Genomic DNA, 18,058 nt, shown 5'->3' with positions numbered 1-18,058 from the left:
GTTTTCAATCTCAGAAGTGATGACCTGTCTTCATTTAATATAAATCTGATAAAAAAAAAGATTATACTGTCATTTGTTTAGTCTACTGTGAGACGGTGAAGGATTGGCGCGATTCAATAGCTCCTGCTACATAAATAGATACTACAACCAAAGATGAGAAAATGTGTTAAGTCTTTCCATAGTTGTGACCAATCGCTTCTACAGCAAAATGAAATTTATGGCTCAATATTTTGACACCAATGATATAGGAAGTAGAGTAAACGCACACTTCATCTGGCTATAAACAAGACCTGAGCGGTTGCGTCTCCCTTCATTCATAAAAGCGGCCCATTAACAAGAAGTGAAGGTGATAAACCAATCATATGCGCCCGTGCAACCAGCGAACCAGTAACCTGGCACATTTATTACGAGCTGCTCCATCTGACGGCAGATATTTGGCTTTTAAATCCAGCAGTCTGCCGTTCAATCTCACAAACACGAAGAACAACCCGGAAGTGGATGCAGATACCTCAGATGATTTTTTTATTATTTATTTATAGCAGACTGATCCATGCACGGATATAAAGTTTTGCTTCATTGGAAAAAAAGAGAGAAGTTTGTTACAACTAATACATGATCAGGCCGGGTAACAATTCAGCAAAAACTGAGTTATCGCTGACAAATTCTAAGTTTCCATTGGTTTTTCTAATGTAAGACTCATCAAGTCACCAGAACTTGAAACAACACTTTAAAGTTAAGCCAACAATCATACTTATATATATTTACATATTTATATTTTCACATGTAGCCTAAATCCTTTAAGCTTTTGACCAACCCTACGAATTTATGGCTAATTTGTTTGGTTGCGTTTGATGGGAACATGTTTGCTGCCTGGATTATACTGACTGCCTACATTTTTGTATCAGCCTGTTTTGATGACGCATTTTTCAGCTAATGCAAGAAGTTATCTTAAGAATGTTCTCAACCAATACAGGAACACTTCATCCTTAAATTCATCACAAACGTTCAAAATCGCAAAATTTGGTGATACATGTTTTAACAGGACAGGAGAGAAAAACTAGAATGTTTTTAAGTAACTAGCACCTGGAGCTGTTGGACGACTGTAGTGGAGTGAAAGTGTTATTTGCCTCTGAGGTGAAGCGATGTATAAACATAAAGATGCAGGAAATGGAAATACTCACATTAACATCAGTTTGGTACTTGGTTACATTCCACCACTGCTGAAATTAAAGTGACAAGTATATAAGAATCTCCTAAAACTTTATCGACAGAGACATAAACAACGGCTTGCTGTAAACTTGTGAAAAAGAAGTTGGAAATAAGATCTGAGCACAAGGAGCCGCATGACAGCAACTCCTGGCACTCAAACAGAAAATGACATGAGCTACAGAGAGCTTCATCATAAACAGTGACAGAAAGCCGTTGTTGGAAAAAAAAAATGGCAAAACCTACAGCACATGCGGAGCAGCTGTAAAGTGCCTCTTCAACGCCACAAATCTTACATCAGTCTCTGGAAACAGTTTGTATCCCACAGTGTTATTCTTTTTACAGTCGAGTCACCTGCCTGATACCCTTCAGCCATTTTCCTCTGAAGCTGTCACACACGCCAGCTATAAAATATGGCTGCACCAATGAGAACAGCTGTAGCCAATCTCCATCCTCTCTCTCCTGAAGCCTACTGCCTGTCCAGCATAAAATAATACATCAGGATTAATTGATTTCCTGTCCGTCTCGTAAAAAAGAAAATAAATTCTCGTGTAGTCTGTTTCCTGCAGCATTATAATTTTGTACATGGCATGTAATTTAAGTTTTTTAATTATGCATGAGAATGAAAAACCGTGACAAAGTGTGCCGCCGCCTGGCCCAAGGCCACAACTCTGGCCTTTGTATGTGCTGAGACAACAATAGCAGCGGCTCAAGCACACATAAATAATATATTTATGTATTTAGAGGCTACACATCTATGTCCAAAAGCTAGAACAGGAGTCCGAGTGTCAAGGTCAAGGGCCGGTCGTTTGTCTTAAAAGTAATGACGTTCATTTGGAGAACATGAATCATCAAACACGCACTCTGATGCCAAAAGTCAAGAGTAGGAAAGTCGGGTTTGCTGTGATTCCCAGGCAGTGACAGGAAAACAGATAATCTACAAACGTAACTCTGAAAACTGGAAGCAATAAACTGTTCCCTCAGAGTATGGCTGCATTGGACACAATATATATTTCAAAAATCAGTTTATGGCAAAAACCTCTGGGCTCGTAAAACAAAGGACAGAAAAGTAAAAGCTCCACATTAAAGATTTACAAACACCGGTGTCTGTGCTCAGCTCCTTTCATTGTTCGCTGGATTAACGAGCGGTGGAGAGAATGAGCTAGCATTTCCCTAAATCAGGCTAAACTAGAGCCAGAGATAGAGCTAGAGGCGGGGTAGGGGAGAGAGCAGCAAACAGGGTCATCAGTAGGCCAGGGTCTTAAATCAGACCAAAGGCTGGCCCTGGTGTCAGCTCAGGACCAGAGGGGGAGGAAACTCTCAACAACAACGAGGAGGGGCTGGAGGGAGGCCTGTTTGTTGTGAATTTTATTTTTTTTGGGCATTAGCAGCTGGGCCTGTAAAAGCAGCTGGACACAAAGAGGCTGCAGTATGAGAGGCCTGAGCACACATGCCTCTGGGTCATAGGGAGCTGCGGCTTATTCACAAACTCACACAAATGGCATGACTTTAACGAGACAACACGTTGAACTTGATTACAGGCTTTGATGAGTCAAGAAAGCTCAGAAAGAGCTGAGTGATTTATTTTATAGCTGCTTGATTTTTTTTTTCTACCCCAACATTTGTTTCACATCTGCAAAACTGTCCGACCCATATGGCTAAATCTAAACTGACAATGATACAATGACAAATGCGACCCAATCGCCAGAATATATGTTGTTAATGTACGAGTCTGCAAACCTCAGATTTGTTGAAACATTTATGTTGTGACAAAACTGTGCTTGTGATCTGGTTGGAGTAAGGAAAGATGTTTGGGCTTACCTGGTTCTGTCTCCACGAACACGGCTGGAAAACGTCCTGATGTCTCGTCAAAGACATCCAGTTTTGTTGCCACGAACTTCTGGGAGAAAAAAAAGACCCATCAGAATGAAACATCTGGGCTCGTTGCTACACGTCTTGAAAATGCCTCAACGTCTCATCAAAACTATATTTTTTATCAACAAACTTACAACTTATCCACGAGTCCTATTGTAGAAATGTTGACGTAACCAAGGTTAATATAGCCTTGAACCAAAGAAAGGTTCAACAAAAGTAACATCAAGCATATTTTGCAAGTGTAAAGTACAGGGGCGGTTCTAGGGGGGGGGGGGCAGCAGGGGCCAGTGCCCCCGTAACTCTGAGTCTGGACCCCCCTGTGGCCCCCCTGACAGGGAGTCTGCATCAATAATACAATGACAGATTTCTTGCAATGATTTTGTTCTGAAGGGAAAGGCAGAAATAAAGTGTCTCAGCAGTTTACTACCCAATCACAATTGCTGAAATTGTAAACACTGCTTTGTCTGAATGAGGGATTTATCCTTTTTTCCGGGTTGTATGTGCCGCCTAACAAAAAAGACGGCCCCAACCTGGCCCCCCTATTAAAACTGGTCTAGAACCGCCACTGGTAAAGTAACATCAAGTATAGAGAAATAACATTTTTAGTCATTAAAGTAGCTTACACTGATGATTTCTGCTCTTTTAATTTGTGTATTGCTCCTTTAAATAAGCAGCTACCAAGCCAGTGTAACTACAGCGCAGCGTACTGGTGACGGAGGGAAAATGGAGAGTAAACAACAGCTAATGAGAGATATGGTAGCTGCAGACAAGTGGAAACACTTTTTCACTTTTTGGAGGATTTTGTGTTCACCTACTGCTGGATACTGTTTTGTCTGAGCTTGCAGGAGGATCTGGTGAGTCAAACCTTTTTTATCCTGGTTACTATGCTATCCCTTGTTGTTTTATACTGAACGTGAAGTCAACTTAGCCAGCAGCTAAGCTAAAACCAGCGCAAACATGTTTACTTGTTGTGTAAAATGTGTGGTTTTCCCTGTGAAGCTACATATCAGGCACGGTCAAGTTTAGCCGTTAGCCTCGTTAGAAACGTTAGCAACGCTGAACGTCTTCGCCATTTCAGAAAGCAACTAACCTGTATCTCGGTGGTAGTTCTCCTCAAGTACCTACGTGGCATGTGTAACTGAAGTGTTTGTTTGCATGTTGGACTGTTCTTAAACATGCCTTTGTTCTTTTTTTAGTTGTGGATATCGTTTGGTGTTTAGTGGAGAAGAGGACGTCAATTCATAGGAGCGTTGAATAAACATCTGAGTCATGAAGACCAGCCGTCACTTGAGGGACACTGATTCATGCGCCAGAATCCAGGTAGGACATTTGAAAAAGAAAAAAAAAAAGATTACACAAGTCTGACGTGGAAATTAGTTCATTGATCATATGTATTGATGTGAGGGATTCGAGTTGTGTTTCTTTATTGTTGTTTAATGTACACTACTTTAAATTGATTAGACATATTTGGAATATGGGTGCACATAGGCTTGTGGATGCATATGCAGTGAATATGAAAATTAAATGTGTAGCATGTGTTATTTCTGGGGACCAAACATGTTCACAAAACACAGTATATGAATCCACATATGTCATAGAATAAGCAATAAAGTGAAACACTACAATATCCCAATATCCCTGATGAGAAAAAAAATGTTTTGTTACTGTAAACTCTGACATATAGTCCTGGTTAAAATCATGGGTGTAGGAAGCATTTTGAAAAGTGGATGGGACAATTTAAACTGATATTTTTAACTAATTCAACATTTTTGCATAGAGAAGATGTTGTTGCATGTATCGTGGTGCCTATGTGCAGGGGGTTTGTTGCTTTATCTGGTAGAGGAAGTGCCCCAGATTACATTTTTGAATATATTAAAAAGCTAAAAGTAAGTCAATTGATTCAGTTAAGTGTAGGCTCATTATAACCTGTACATTTTTGGCTAAAAATACAATACTGTTTTTATACCCTTAATCCATTCAATCAACGGATTTGATAGCTAATGAGGCAAAGACACGACGTTTGAAAACAGCACCAAATGAATAGACACATTTGAATCAAAGTAAAAGTGGAAGAGACGAAAGCAGTAATTCTAAAAAGTGGATGGGACCCTTGTCTTATGGCAGCGACACCCATGGTCTAAATAACTATTCAGAGGGGGAACTAAACTAGATAAGCATAATAGGTTAAAATGAGAACTTAAAACTGAGTTCATTTAAGAGAAACACAGAACTAAATAACAGCTTAAAGGAATCTAGGTTGAAAATCATCACTTGACTATACCAAACCAAAGCGTGATAAAATATATATAATAGAATTACAATAACAGCATATCTCCTGCTTTGTGTGACATTTGAAAGCATTTCGGCATCATTAGGCGTAACCCTCGACATCCTTTCCGGGCTCGTAGACACATACATCATCTTCTCTTCATCTTTCGCACTTGCTTTTATCTGTTTTTGTGGGTTGCCACAATCTACATGCAATGAAAAATGCATGCTTGTATCAAGAGCTCACCTTCTAAAGGATATGGTTGGACAAACAATCCGATATCCAAGGTTAAGAACACAAAGATAATAAATCGCTTGAGTGTCATGTTCAATTTTCAGGACGGCATTACCCAGCATTATCCATAACAGGATTTAAATTGTTATCAGGACACTGAACAATCCACTTTGCGTCCGGCAAGCATCCTGCCTCTAGTGATTCATAGGGAGGAAACAACTATCACATTTTCCAGCGTCCCATTGCAGCCGCAGCGGAGCACCGGCACACTTCATGTACTCAGATGATTGGATGAATAAATTGCTTCCATCCTGGCTGCTGTTGACACTCATGTGGACGAGTGCTATCAGTTTTAATTGTCTTTCTTCCTTCAGTCAGCCTGCGTATACAACTCCTTCCTGCTTCTCCAGAGCACAAGGCCGCAATAAATTAGGTCCAGTCTGCGATTTGGCCCTGTGAGCTGTACAACACGACTGTGGGCAGGAACTCTAATGTTTTATGTTTTATAAATATTTAACATCTGCAGGGAGCTCATGATGTCTGCAGACTATAAATCAGCAATTACTTAATTCCTCTAACCAAATAAATGACTGTAATGTAAGCATTTTTGATGACTAGAGCGTTACCAGATAACTCCAAAACAAACCATTTTTATTACTGCACCTGCACTTTACACACCTCCAATTTTGCTAATCTCTTACAGATTAACTATATATAGTCCTGACTTTCTGAATATGCTTTGAAGGAAATGTTATTGCTGCCTGTGTTACGTTTACTGGCCACATTTTTTCCACAAGTCATATGTGGGAGGTCAGGATGGATGGCTGTGCTGTTCCTTTTGCCTCAGAAGTTGGATGTAGGAATGACAAGATGACCGCATTACAGTTAAACAAGATGAAAAATCAATCGACGCCCCCTGGTAACCATTTGTTGTGCTTGATAACAACACATTCTGTGGCGTTTTGCATGTGCAAAACACCGTAGCAACAATTTTACAGACATAAGTTGGACAGTACTTTGAGGCTGACAGACTTAGTTAGACTAAATAAGACGTAACTGCATATGAACAGTATGCATGTTTTACAGCTCTCACTTACTGTTGATGCTGGCAGTGGCTCTTGTATCTTAAGGTCAGGGTTGGTGAGGCTCTTCCAACTCTCAGAATCAGATTGTGATGATTTCAATAAGAAATGTCCGACTAGGAATTTAAGTTTAAATCTGACTTGCCAGTTCAAATGGAACCCATGAATTAAGGCGGTGGTTGTCAAACTGAAGGGCGGTCCAATATCGGCACCAAAGAGCCACTGTAGACTTATTAAGACGTATGAGACTTAGACTTAGACTTCATTATCCTGAGGGGAAATTCCTGTCCAAAGCACCATAGCCATCAGACAGGCAACACATGCAACAGCCAGTTTACAAAAACAGTACATACAACAACACACAGTAACCTACAACAACGCATAGTAGTGCAGTCTGTGCTGTTGCAGCAGAGTATGCACCATCTTGCCTTCCTTTTAAACAGACAAGATCTTTTTGACGCTATCTGGCTGAGTTTTATTTCACATAAACTCAACTTGGATCCTTTCGTATTTGCTGCTTCCCCTTCTCTTTTTCCTCTTATCTTTATTAAAGATGAAAATTGTCTAGTGTGGGGAGTCAACTGAAGGGGCGGGCAGGCCAGAAAAAGTTGAGAACAACTGCTTACAGAACAGTTTAACAGCGGTTACGAGCTGCAACCTTTTCTTATCTATTTCTTCCTCTTTTAAAGTGAACGTCTCACAATTACTCTTATTTAATGAACCTTTTTAAACTGTCTGTTCACATCTTACAAAACATTATATCCTAAAACATATTAGTTGTGTATGAATGAAGGCTTAGGTTGAGATAATATAACAGAGATAAGGCACAGAAAGATGTATGTTAAACTACAATATTTACTGTAACAGCAGACTGTGAACAAACTCTAATTTTTTTGGGGGATTTCTCTTCAAATCTGTCTTTATAAATTTGATGATATACATTTTGAACATTCATTCTATTCTACATTGATAAGCTAACTTTATATACATTATTTTCTTTTACAAATGAGAGAAAAGTTTGTTTAAATTATGAAGATTTGCATTTTGAGAGTATGTCAGATGACTATTGTAATTTTCGTCCTGCTATGTCAACAAAATGACAATTGTAAACAGACCTTCAACAGCAGAAGAACACATGAATAACCTGAATGCTGTGTACTATTATTATCTGTATTAAACAGACTTTCAGTCATTTTGAGAGTGACAGCCCAGCAGGTTGATTATGTTTGGGCCTTTTTGTTTACACTTGGATAACAGATTGTTCCCCTAATACATATCTGTCACAAATGCATGTATGAATGCACCATTAACAAAGCATAATAGGAGCATTGATTCAGTGAGAGTGATATACCTGCAGCCTACCTTTTTGTTCGAGCCGCTTGACTTATTGATATACAATCCGTCCAGCTTTTTCAGAAAATCTGAAAACAATCAGTGTGCCGAGCAGCACAATGCTGTGGCATTGATCACAAAAGGCAGCACTTTATTCCACACAAACCACAGGGATTGTTGCAACAGCTGCTGAGCATTCTGGTAAAGCGAATGATTTATGGCGGTGTAGCAATAACGATGAGACAGAGTCATTACCATATCGACAGGCTCCCAGATGGATTATCCTCATTGATTACTTCATGGCCTGTTGATAAGTATTTGTTTGAAACACAAATGGGGGGGGGGGGGGGGGAGAAATGTGCTTGATGTTCCTGCTCTGCAGCCTGCATGGAGATAACAATCTGCAGGTAATATTTCTAAGCAGCTCTGACCTTTTTTTAAACCGCAGACTGGTGACATGTTGGAGATTATTTTCAGCTTTTCATACTGTGTGACTCCAAAGTTGCCGCATCAAAAGAGATGAGAGGTAAATAGTGTGGGTGATGAGCAACAGGAAAGAGAGAGTTCACATGTGCAAGATTTCACAGCTAATCACTGGCCGCTCTGATTCATGGCACACCTCGCTCCGCTTGCCCGTATATCATGGGATGCTGTTTTTCCCCCCCTCTCCCCTCTCAGGCTTCCCATCCTACAAACCCCGCCAAGGTCAGCTGAAGGAAATGATAGCACCACAAGATTTATGAGAGATTCACTCCCGTTTGCCTCCCTGTTTACAGAATACATTGACTCCCACCAAGGAGCTGCTTCCATCCCCGGTGGTTTTACAAAGCAGCAGCCTATCTATTGGGTGTCACAGAGAGCAGGAGCCCAGGAGCTTGTCTCCTGTGACAGGTGCTAATTGAGAACCAAACACAGGTTGCATCCAGTTTAAACCTCAAAGCTTGTCTCTGGCCTTCTGTTACCGTATTGGTATTGATAACCTTGACACAGAGACAGAAATCATAAGATGACTTGTCACAATACAAAACTGTGACAGGAACTGGAACAGGTCTCTCTTGTAAATGAGACCCTGGGTCTCAATGAGATTTTACCTGTATAAATAAAGGTTAATAAAAAATAAAAAAAATTACCAGGGGACCAAATGTGATTGAAATGTTACCCTCTACATTGTGCTGTACTTTCGCAGCCATTGGATAAGTGATGTCATTACTTGTCTGTACTGAAGTTATTGCCGGGACACATGGTGGGGACATGTCTGTTGATCAATTTTGGCCACATTACATTTTAAAAAACAGAATTGGTTAGAGTTGTGCTTAAGAAATAGCTTGAACCAAGAAAACTTACAAACAACATGACATTTTCTCTGTCCATAATTTTGTACTGTGACCACATACAATCCCTCATTATGTTACCTTAAATCGCAGTTGAAGACCACTTGATAACACATAACATAATGTTAGAAGCATAAATACACATTTACAGCTCACTCAGATCAAGTAATGGTTGCTTCGTTGCTGCACTTGTACATGACGAGCTTTCGTTGCTCCAAGCCTTCACTGTCATCACTTTAACGTTCAACATATTATGAGCCATGATCATAGTTCATAACTGTTCTGTGGTCTGAAAACAGGAAAAAGATGTTAAATGAAATACAACCCCAAATCAGAGGGACGCCAACTGGACTGATATTATCACATGACTCTTGTGTTGGGTCAGTCATTTTCAGTGGAGTCTTGATTTTAATGGACATGGCAGATTGGCATTGGATTAAGATCACAGACAATCTTTGCAATTATTACAAATGACTAGAGGCCTCAATGTAATGCTATCCCATGGGAAAGGGGTTTAGGAAAGTACCTTGTCCTATTAGAAAAATCTAAAATAGATCTGTGTGAAAATGAAATTCTTATTACGTTCGTTACAGCTACCGAATCGCCACACAAATCTTTGAAATTGGAAGATTATAGAAATCCCTGGGTTATGTTTAGTGATGTAATTCAAGCTTCAGCACCAGCATTTCCCTTTTAGCATGGTAATTACAGTATGTTTACTACATGGTAGAGTTTATCCAACAGAAAACTTAATTAAGGGTTTTAATCTAATCATTAGCCACGTTTTTTAGACTTCAAGGATACACACAATGTGTTTTGAAGAATATGTAAATGTTTGATGTTTGATAGATGTTGTGATTTTGTTTGTTTTAGGAAAAACTCTACCTTTAATTTCTGCCCTGTCCACTACCCCAACCTCCACCCGTACTGTAGCTTCATTACACACTGCCAAGGACACAGTGCATCCTGCATAGGGAATGAATATTGGCATTTCAGCGTAAATCATTTGCTGCAGAATCACCAAATGTGAATGTATTTCTATGGTTACTGGACATTTTCATGCTCAGCACACCCACACAGGTGTTTGCACTTACTCGGGTTAATTAGACCTCTGCCGAGCTCTGCTGAGAGTTACATTGAGAATTGCAGGCCGCCAGGCTTCATGAACCAATAAGGATGTGGAAGGTGTAATTTCTCCCACCCAAACACATGCAACAAAACTAATATGAGAGTCAGAGAGATGTCAATCAAACTCAGTCTGTACAGTCCTGAGAAGCGTACTGCCTCGGCAAAATAAGCGTAAAGACCTCAGAGATCTCATATTGATTTGATTTGCTATGGCTTTAAGCTTGAGAGCTAACTGAAAAGGTTGAAAATAACATCTTTTCAAATCAATTTGGGATTTAAGGGCTTCTGAAGATTTTGATTACTCCAGGTGAACTGTATGAAGCCGTTTTGTCTAATTTACTAGACTAGATAATACCTGAATTATCTACTTCTTTTTTTGGGGATATATTTTTTCTTGAACCTTACCTCAGTTTGGCCTTACTTCTGTTTGACCTGACTGTATGGCTTTCTAATTGTTGTAGTTACTAAGTGTCTTCTAAGAGGAATAAAAAAGCATGAACATGCTGTAGTTTCAAACCCCAAACTCATCTCGCAGGTACAAAGAGAGAAACTAAAAACAAGTGTTATAAATCCCAATGTGACAATCAGTGTGTGAGTGAAAGTAGCTCTTCAGTGGTCAGATTAATTGGAAGTGAGGGATCAAGGGTCGACCGGCCTTCACGTGTCCTTGGCAGCAGTAATAGAGGGATGGTGAATGGGTGCGAGTGTGTCGCCCCTCGTCGGTGACAGGGTGCTGCCCTGCCCCTTGCTCAGAGCGGACCGGGGCTTTAAATTGCTTCCATCTCAGAGACTCTGATTAATGAGAATAGTTCTAATCGGAGTTCCTGAGGCCAACAGCATTAGTCTTAATCTTCCAGGCCCCATCCAGCAGCAACACTGACATTTAATGTAGTGCTAGTGCAATGGTAATGAGAATTCATTCCCCAACAAGGGAGCAAACTCTTCTACCCCCCACACAGGTCCTGGATTTGGGAAGGTTATTGGCCTGGAGTTTCAGGGGTTATTAGTTCTCCTCAGGCCATGAGGTACCTAAAATATCTTGTGTTTTACAGTCCACTTTGAGGCAGGACAAATTAAACTGTGCTTGAGCACACAGACGATTTAAGGCTCCTTTAAACAGCCGGGATGAAGTCTTGAAAAGTGCTGAAGCGAAGAGTCGATTGGCAGAAAAATCAATCAGGAAAAATTGTGATCATTTATAAATTATTTGGTCGTTTTTTTTAATCTTTGTAAATGTAATGTCTCTGGGTTTTAAAGTGTTTATCAAGCAAAAATAAAACTGGGAAAAATTGTTTTATTAGATTAATTGAGAAAGTGTGATTACAGATTACATCCATGTAGTCTGTGCATGTGTACATGTACGAGCAGCCTCACAGAAGGTTGTGTGCTTGCGTGTGTTATGTATGAATTTGACTATATTGAAAAAAAGGCCATCATAAAACAATTGTGTAAAATCAGGCAACCTCTATCAGCTGAATAAAAGCCACTCCTGCTGTCGGGCTCACTTGTACCGATGCAAACACTCCTCCTGTGCTCAGTTAGCAGTAAGTAAATTGCTCTGGGATTTGTATTGCCGGAATGCTTTAGCAGGTAATTCCTCTCTGTCTTTCATTTTGTTTGTATGTGTTAAGTTCCCACTCTGGCCCCATCCATTCTCACATCCAGTTCCCGGCTTTGTCCATCCATCAATGGGCGCACTTTGTCAGTGCTGACTTCATCCTGGCGGCTGCAATCACATCCGAGCAGGGCCCGAGTGCCACCGGGGAGCTTTTTCACCTCCCATCTGCATCTCCCCGATCTGCTGACGGGGCCCCTGACGTGCAGTGTTTTCTATTGCACAGGCAAGCAAAAAAACACTAATGCTGCACCTCATTTCTCCAGACCACTCCTGGCCTCGCATGGCAAAGAGAGAGAGCGAGTGGGAGAGAGAGGGAATGAGGTGAGATTGAGAGAGGCAGGGAGGTAAAGAGGGGGAACAGTTTCACGAAGGATTGGCTCCCGGGTCAGGCTACAACTCAATTTGCCTTTTCTTCTCAAATACATCAGTAGACATCACGGGGAGAAAATGTATCACTAATTAAGGCTTGATAAGCAGCGAGTCAAGTGCACTTTGAAGAGCGAGAGAGAAAGAGGAGGAGAAGGAGGGAGTCGGCTACTCCATATGGAGGTTTCTAAAGCAATAGAGATCATGGGGCTAGCATACATTTGCAATAGCATTTGATAAAATCTTTAGTGTTAAATCAGCTTAGTATGTGAAACCCCTACAGTGTGCAGGGCTGTCACTGACAGTTTATTCATTTATAAGTTAATGTTATGATAGCTTTCTTTTTTTTTAAGTTTTGGGGTGTTTTCGTCTTTATTTGATAGCATATAGCACAGAGATAGACAGGGAACATGAAGAGAAAGTTATAGGTTAAAACATTTTTTTTATCTTTCATCGCAATGATTGTAAGGTTAACAATAACAAAAAGCATTTCCTTGACCGGGGCTGTGTGCTACTGAGGCCCCTTGACAAATTATGTCCCATCACGATGTGGTAAAACTGGAGGCTAGGTCAACTTTTATACCAAGCAAGCAAGGGTTTTTAGTTGTGGTTTGGTTTTTTTCTCCTTTGAGGGACTAGCCTCACTCAAATGAATGAGGGGCTACAGTGAACACTGACTATTCCTCACATAAAATGTTTTCAGAAACCTATTTTAGACCAGAAATGCTACCATGTTGTTCCTGTGATGTAAAAGCTGGTTGTTTTACAGTTTCCTGTCTCAAAACTTCACAACTTGTAGTACTTCACCCATCAGTGGGACTGTTATCAGTCCTATGCGATGCAGTGCATTGTGGTTGTTGTAGATTTTCTATCTTTTGAACAAAATGGAATACTACAGCAGTTGTATTATTGGTTATACCCAGTTTTATTCAAGTATTGTTTGGTTCAATCCTTTAATCAATTCATCAATTGATCAATCAATAATATAAACAATGTTTCACCACAAGTTTCTAGAACCCAATCTTCGAATTTGAAATGCTGGAATTGATGAATGTTTGGTATATTTGCAAGATTTTGCACTTATTTTAAGCAGATTTGCTATTTACCAAAGAAAAACTACCCTTAATGTCTTTGATTACAAAAACAACAGAGAAGGTAAAACGACTTGTAAAGAGCCAGTTAACAAAACTGAACTCTATTGGAAAATGTGTAAAAGCAATATACTCTAAGACTTTATGGTATTCTCTATTTGTCGTCTGAGTGGCTGGTAAACAGAGCCTGAGGGCATCGAGTGAAGACTGAAGAATAGTGGAAACATGCATTTATATTATGATATAATTAGACAGGCTCACTACAACAGACGAGAGTTGATTGAATCAATAATCTGGGCCTCTACATCTGTTTCACAGAAACAAGGATGACACCAACAGTGCTCTTTAGACGAGAAATTCACACAACTCCATGATTCAGACTCGTTTACATCAGAGAGCACTAATTAGACCGCGATGGAGGGTTATTAATAGGCTGGACTTTCCAGAATGATCGTGTTATAAATGGGCCCTGTCAAGACTTTCCTCAACCTCCAAATGAGTATTCTCACTTCACTGCCCCCATCCCAAGAATCAGCACCAGCGCCGAATAACAAATGATTGCTATTAACGGTATTGTTAGTAATGATGCCCGAGAACAAACAAAAGTCCATAAATAACAATTTGCTGAGGAAAAATGAGCCTTTAAATAAGACAGATACCAAAGCTGAGTCGTGGTAAATGACATCCGAGGGCCCGGAGAGAAGAATGGAAGTGGCTGCTGTTTGGCTGAAAGAAAGAAAAAGAGGAGTGATTGATACAAAGTCTGATGTAGGGAATGAAAATTTGGCTGCCTGATGCTTCCCATGCAGGGGTGTAATGTTATTCCCAGATTACAGCTTACTCCACACACACACACACACACACACAAAATCCCCCACCAAACACTCAGCTGAGTGGGCTTAAACAACAAAGCGGCTCCTGCTCAAGTCGTTTACCCGGACACAAAGGCAATTCCTCATATTAATTAAGCGCTGTCAACGACGTGCTCGCTCCCTCTCGCCAAGCACATGTCCGCAGCTCTGATATGTGGGCTAAGTGTTTTCCCTGATGCCTCACTCTCAGCCTGCTTTTCACATAAAGCCTCTAGTGGGAGCCGCTGTTTACAGAGTCAGTTCCACTTACGCAAATCCCCCTGCCGTGTAAACAATATCCACGGCGACTAAACAGAACCCCGGCGCAGTGTGTTTACGCCATGAAAAAATGTTTATCCAATTAAGTGACATTTCAATAACATAATCCTAAAACCATGAAGGCTTTTAACAAGATTACATGACCTACAGAGAGGCAAGAGAGTCACCCGCTCTGTGAGATGCGGCTCAATAACATTAAACGCAGCAGCAAAATACGGACATAATTATTTGGAGTACAACCTTCCAGTGGCTGGTGGCGGTGGACAATAGGCTTGTCCATATGTCTCTAAGTATGAAATATGACATTTACAGAAGCTAAAGAGGATCTTTTTTGTGTGTGTGTGTGTGAAGAACATTAATTCAGTAGCTCAAAATGTAAAAATGAGAGCCTGGCCCACACCACGATGGGAAAAGAAACCAGATTTGATTCCCTTTATGTAGAAGTAGATGAAAGTGTCAACCGTTTTGCAATAACTCCAAGGTGTACAACTCAAGCTAGTGCATCAAAATAATGGGACACATAAAACCGAGGCCCCCACGTTACATGCAGAAAACAAATATGGAGAAGAAGGTATCAAAATAATGAAAGATTGTTTATGTATTGTGGCATGAAATGGGAGGGTGTGTGAGAGAGGCGGCGGCGGGGAGAGGTGATGGTGACGGATGGACAGAACTGACAGTGCGGTATTCATCCTGCACGCTAGAGCGCACGTCCTGCTAGTGGCGGTCGACAGAGCAATAAATCACAGGCCCCTCCATCCTGTATCTACAGCTTATTACATCCACCATGACAAATAAATAATAATCCCTGTCAGCACAGCCCTTTGCTCAAGGATTGAGTCTGAAAGCGTTTGCTCATCACTCCTATTCCTGAGTGAAAACACCTGAGCAGGGGAATTGAAAGCAATGGTTTACTGGCCCTCTGAAACTCTAAAAGACAGTGGGGTAAAAAAATAAAAGGAAAGAAAAGAAAGGCAGACAGCAGCCAAAAGGTCTGACAAATATAAGAGGGTGCGGCGATGTACAATAGAAACACAAAATATTATGCTGCTCGGCAATCACCATGGTTATAAACATCATGATATTCTCTATTAGATGGATTATAATGGCTCCTTTATGAATTTTCAGTGGTGAAACACGTATTCAGAAGTGCCACAATGAGCAAATAGTCCATTACAAGTAAAGATAATGAAGTAAAGATGATGAATTTTAAAATGTTTTGTGAGACAAAGTAGTAGTATTTTCTTTTTCTAGTATTTTCAGCAAAATTCATGTAAGTATTAAAAGCTAATGCAGACAGAATGACCCCTTTAAAACATTATTGTATTGTTTTACACCATAGCTGTAACCCTAGAGCACTTCATAGCAATATGACATAATAACAAAATGGGAGGTTTTGACCAAATACATTGATATCTAAATTGCGACAATATTGTAGGGATGACTATAAGGTACTTTCCCAAAATATTAACAGAATGGGATTTTATGATAAACACTCATCAGTAATGTTTATATAATGACTATGTAGGTAAAGGAACGAATTAAAACAAGTAGAACAATCTTTTAAATTAAGAAAATTGCATCACGCACTCATACAGCCATAGCAATATAAAATCAGTATCTTGCCCATCCCTAACAGATGCATTAACTTATTGCATATTAGTCCAAATTCTGCTAAATGAGTATGACTGCAGACCATTAAAGACACTGAGATCCTATTCTCTGTGTTTTCACTAGGGGGTTTGTGACTTTTAACGATATAAGGAATAGTTATCATTATACAGTTACACATAAATGACACTTGAGACGAGGGGCTGATGCCGATTATCAGCATCAGGAAGCGAAAATATTCCAATGTCGATATATATTGGCCAATATTCTTATATATCTTATGTGGGACAAAATATTTGCTACACTACAAATTCATCTAGATATATACAAGTTAGAATAACAAAGATCTCCATACAGAAAGGCCCCTCGACAAAATGCTGGAAACCACTTGACACACAATGAATCAGGCTTTAAGTTGCCCATTTCCCCTGATTGGTAATCCACCCTTTCACAGAAAGAAGTGCCAGTAATAAAGTATGCAGATAATGTAAAGAGTAAAAAGTTTAATATTTCCGTCTGATGTGAATGTCGAGTAGAAGTAAAGTAGCATAAAATGCAAGCAAAGTATAAGCATAAATGAATAATGTATCCATGGATAAAATGCACATAGTCAAAGCTGTAATGAGTAAATGTTCCACTGCTGTGGAAATCATGAATGATAAATTACTGCAAAAGTGTGTCTATCTTATAAACAGGTCAAAGTATGAACACATGTGGCAGTGAGGTTTGAGCTAAATCAAATATAATTTTCTATTTAGATAGATCCAGCAGTTATCTAATTGTTTAATCAATGAATGTGCAGAGCTGCCGGCTGTATTGTGCAGATCAATACAAATTGATTTACATGTGTCTGCAGAGAAGCACATCCGCCTCGCTCTTTGCCTCCACCTCCCTTCACATTATTTAGAGGACGTGTGGTGTAAAGCTCATTTCAGGCCTTTGTCCCTCATGCCCTCGTGTTTCTGTAAACTGTGTAAGACCATTTAATCTTCCTTAGATGAGGAACCATTTACTTTGCACCGTCCTTCAATAAAAATTAAAAGCTCTCATAAAAGCGGGAATGAGAGTAGGATGGCCTCGACTAAATCAAAGAGCGTTGTTCTTTCAAAAGCCGAGCCTCAACCCTTCACGGGCCCGTTTTTATTTTGACATTTGTGGTTGACTTGAAGCGTTAAAAAGAAAATAAAATGCAGATGAGAGCCCGCTGTCATAAAGGTTAGTGAACTGTAAATGGAGCTCTCCATCTTCCCATATAATAGGTGTAAAACTGTAAACATGCTGAAGGATGTGAGAGTACATGTCCTGCAGCTCCTTTAGGGATTGTATAAACATTAATCATAGAATCACTCGGCCATGATTAATCATGAGTAGTTGATCACACTGATCTCTGAGAGGGAATAAGGAGCTCATCATTACCATCTCATAACATGGCCTGTCACTGTAAAATGCAGTTTACATCCACAAAAGGAAGAGACGGCATCAGTGGATCATTTATGAACGTAAACAAGCTGCCTGGAATCAAGGTGAAAGATGGGACATCTGGCTAAATGTGTTTCTCAATAAGTAAACTCAATATATCCAATACTGTAGTTGTATAAAATAGTGTTAAAACAGCGAGTTAATCAGTGAACAGTCTTCAGCCAAGCTAGCTTCTCCATCTACTTAGGCACAGCAGTGGTTTGAGCTAAATGCTAACATCAGCATGCTAACCTGCTCACAATGACGATGCTAACAAGGTGATGTTTAAAAGGTTTCATCAACTTATTTTTGCTTATTTGCATGCTA

General features: G+C 40.0%; 1 protein-coding gene and 1 long non-coding RNA gene across 3 annotated transcripts in view; one reads left to right on the top strand and one right to left on the bottom strand.

Moving 5' to 3' along the window:
* Window positions 1-4,394, bottom strand: part of LOC115571145 (uncharacterized) — a 62,343-nt gene extending 57,949 nt beyond the window's left edge. The window contains exons 1-2 of the long non-coding RNA XR_003981882.1: window positions 4,172-4,394; window positions 3,028-3,106 (exon numbers count right to left, since the gene is read on the bottom strand). This is a non-coding gene — a long non-coding RNA (uncharacterized LOC115571145). The remainder of the gene's footprint in view (window positions 1-3,027; window positions 3,107-4,171) is intronic.
* LOC115571143 (catechol O-methyltransferase domain-containing protein 1-like) overlaps window positions 3,815-18,058 on the top strand; it is an 81,295-nt gene continuing 67,051 nt past the window's right edge. The window contains exons 1-2 of one of the 2 annotated variants that reach the window (XM_030400251.1): window positions 3,815-3,935; window positions 4,278-4,401. In XM_030400251.1, coding sequence (XP_030256111.1) covers window positions 4,386-4,401 — 16 coding nt within the window. In that variant the 5' untranslated portion in view covers window positions 3,815-3,935; window positions 4,278-4,385. Of the gene's footprint in view, window positions 3,936-4,116; window positions 4,185-4,277; window positions 4,402-18,058 lie in introns of those variants that run through there. The other variant, XM_030400252.1, reaches the window with a different exon arrangement.

The sequence above is a fragment of the Sparus aurata genome, chromosome 20 (assembly GCF_900880675.1).
Source record: "Sparus aurata chromosome 20, fSpaAur1.1, whole genome shotgun sequence".
Taxonomy (NCBI): Eukaryota; Metazoa; Chordata; class Actinopteri; order Spariformes; family Sparidae; genus Sparus; species Sparus aurata.
Note: the sequence above shows the minus strand (reverse complement) of the source record. Positions and strands in the feature narration are given on the sequence as shown.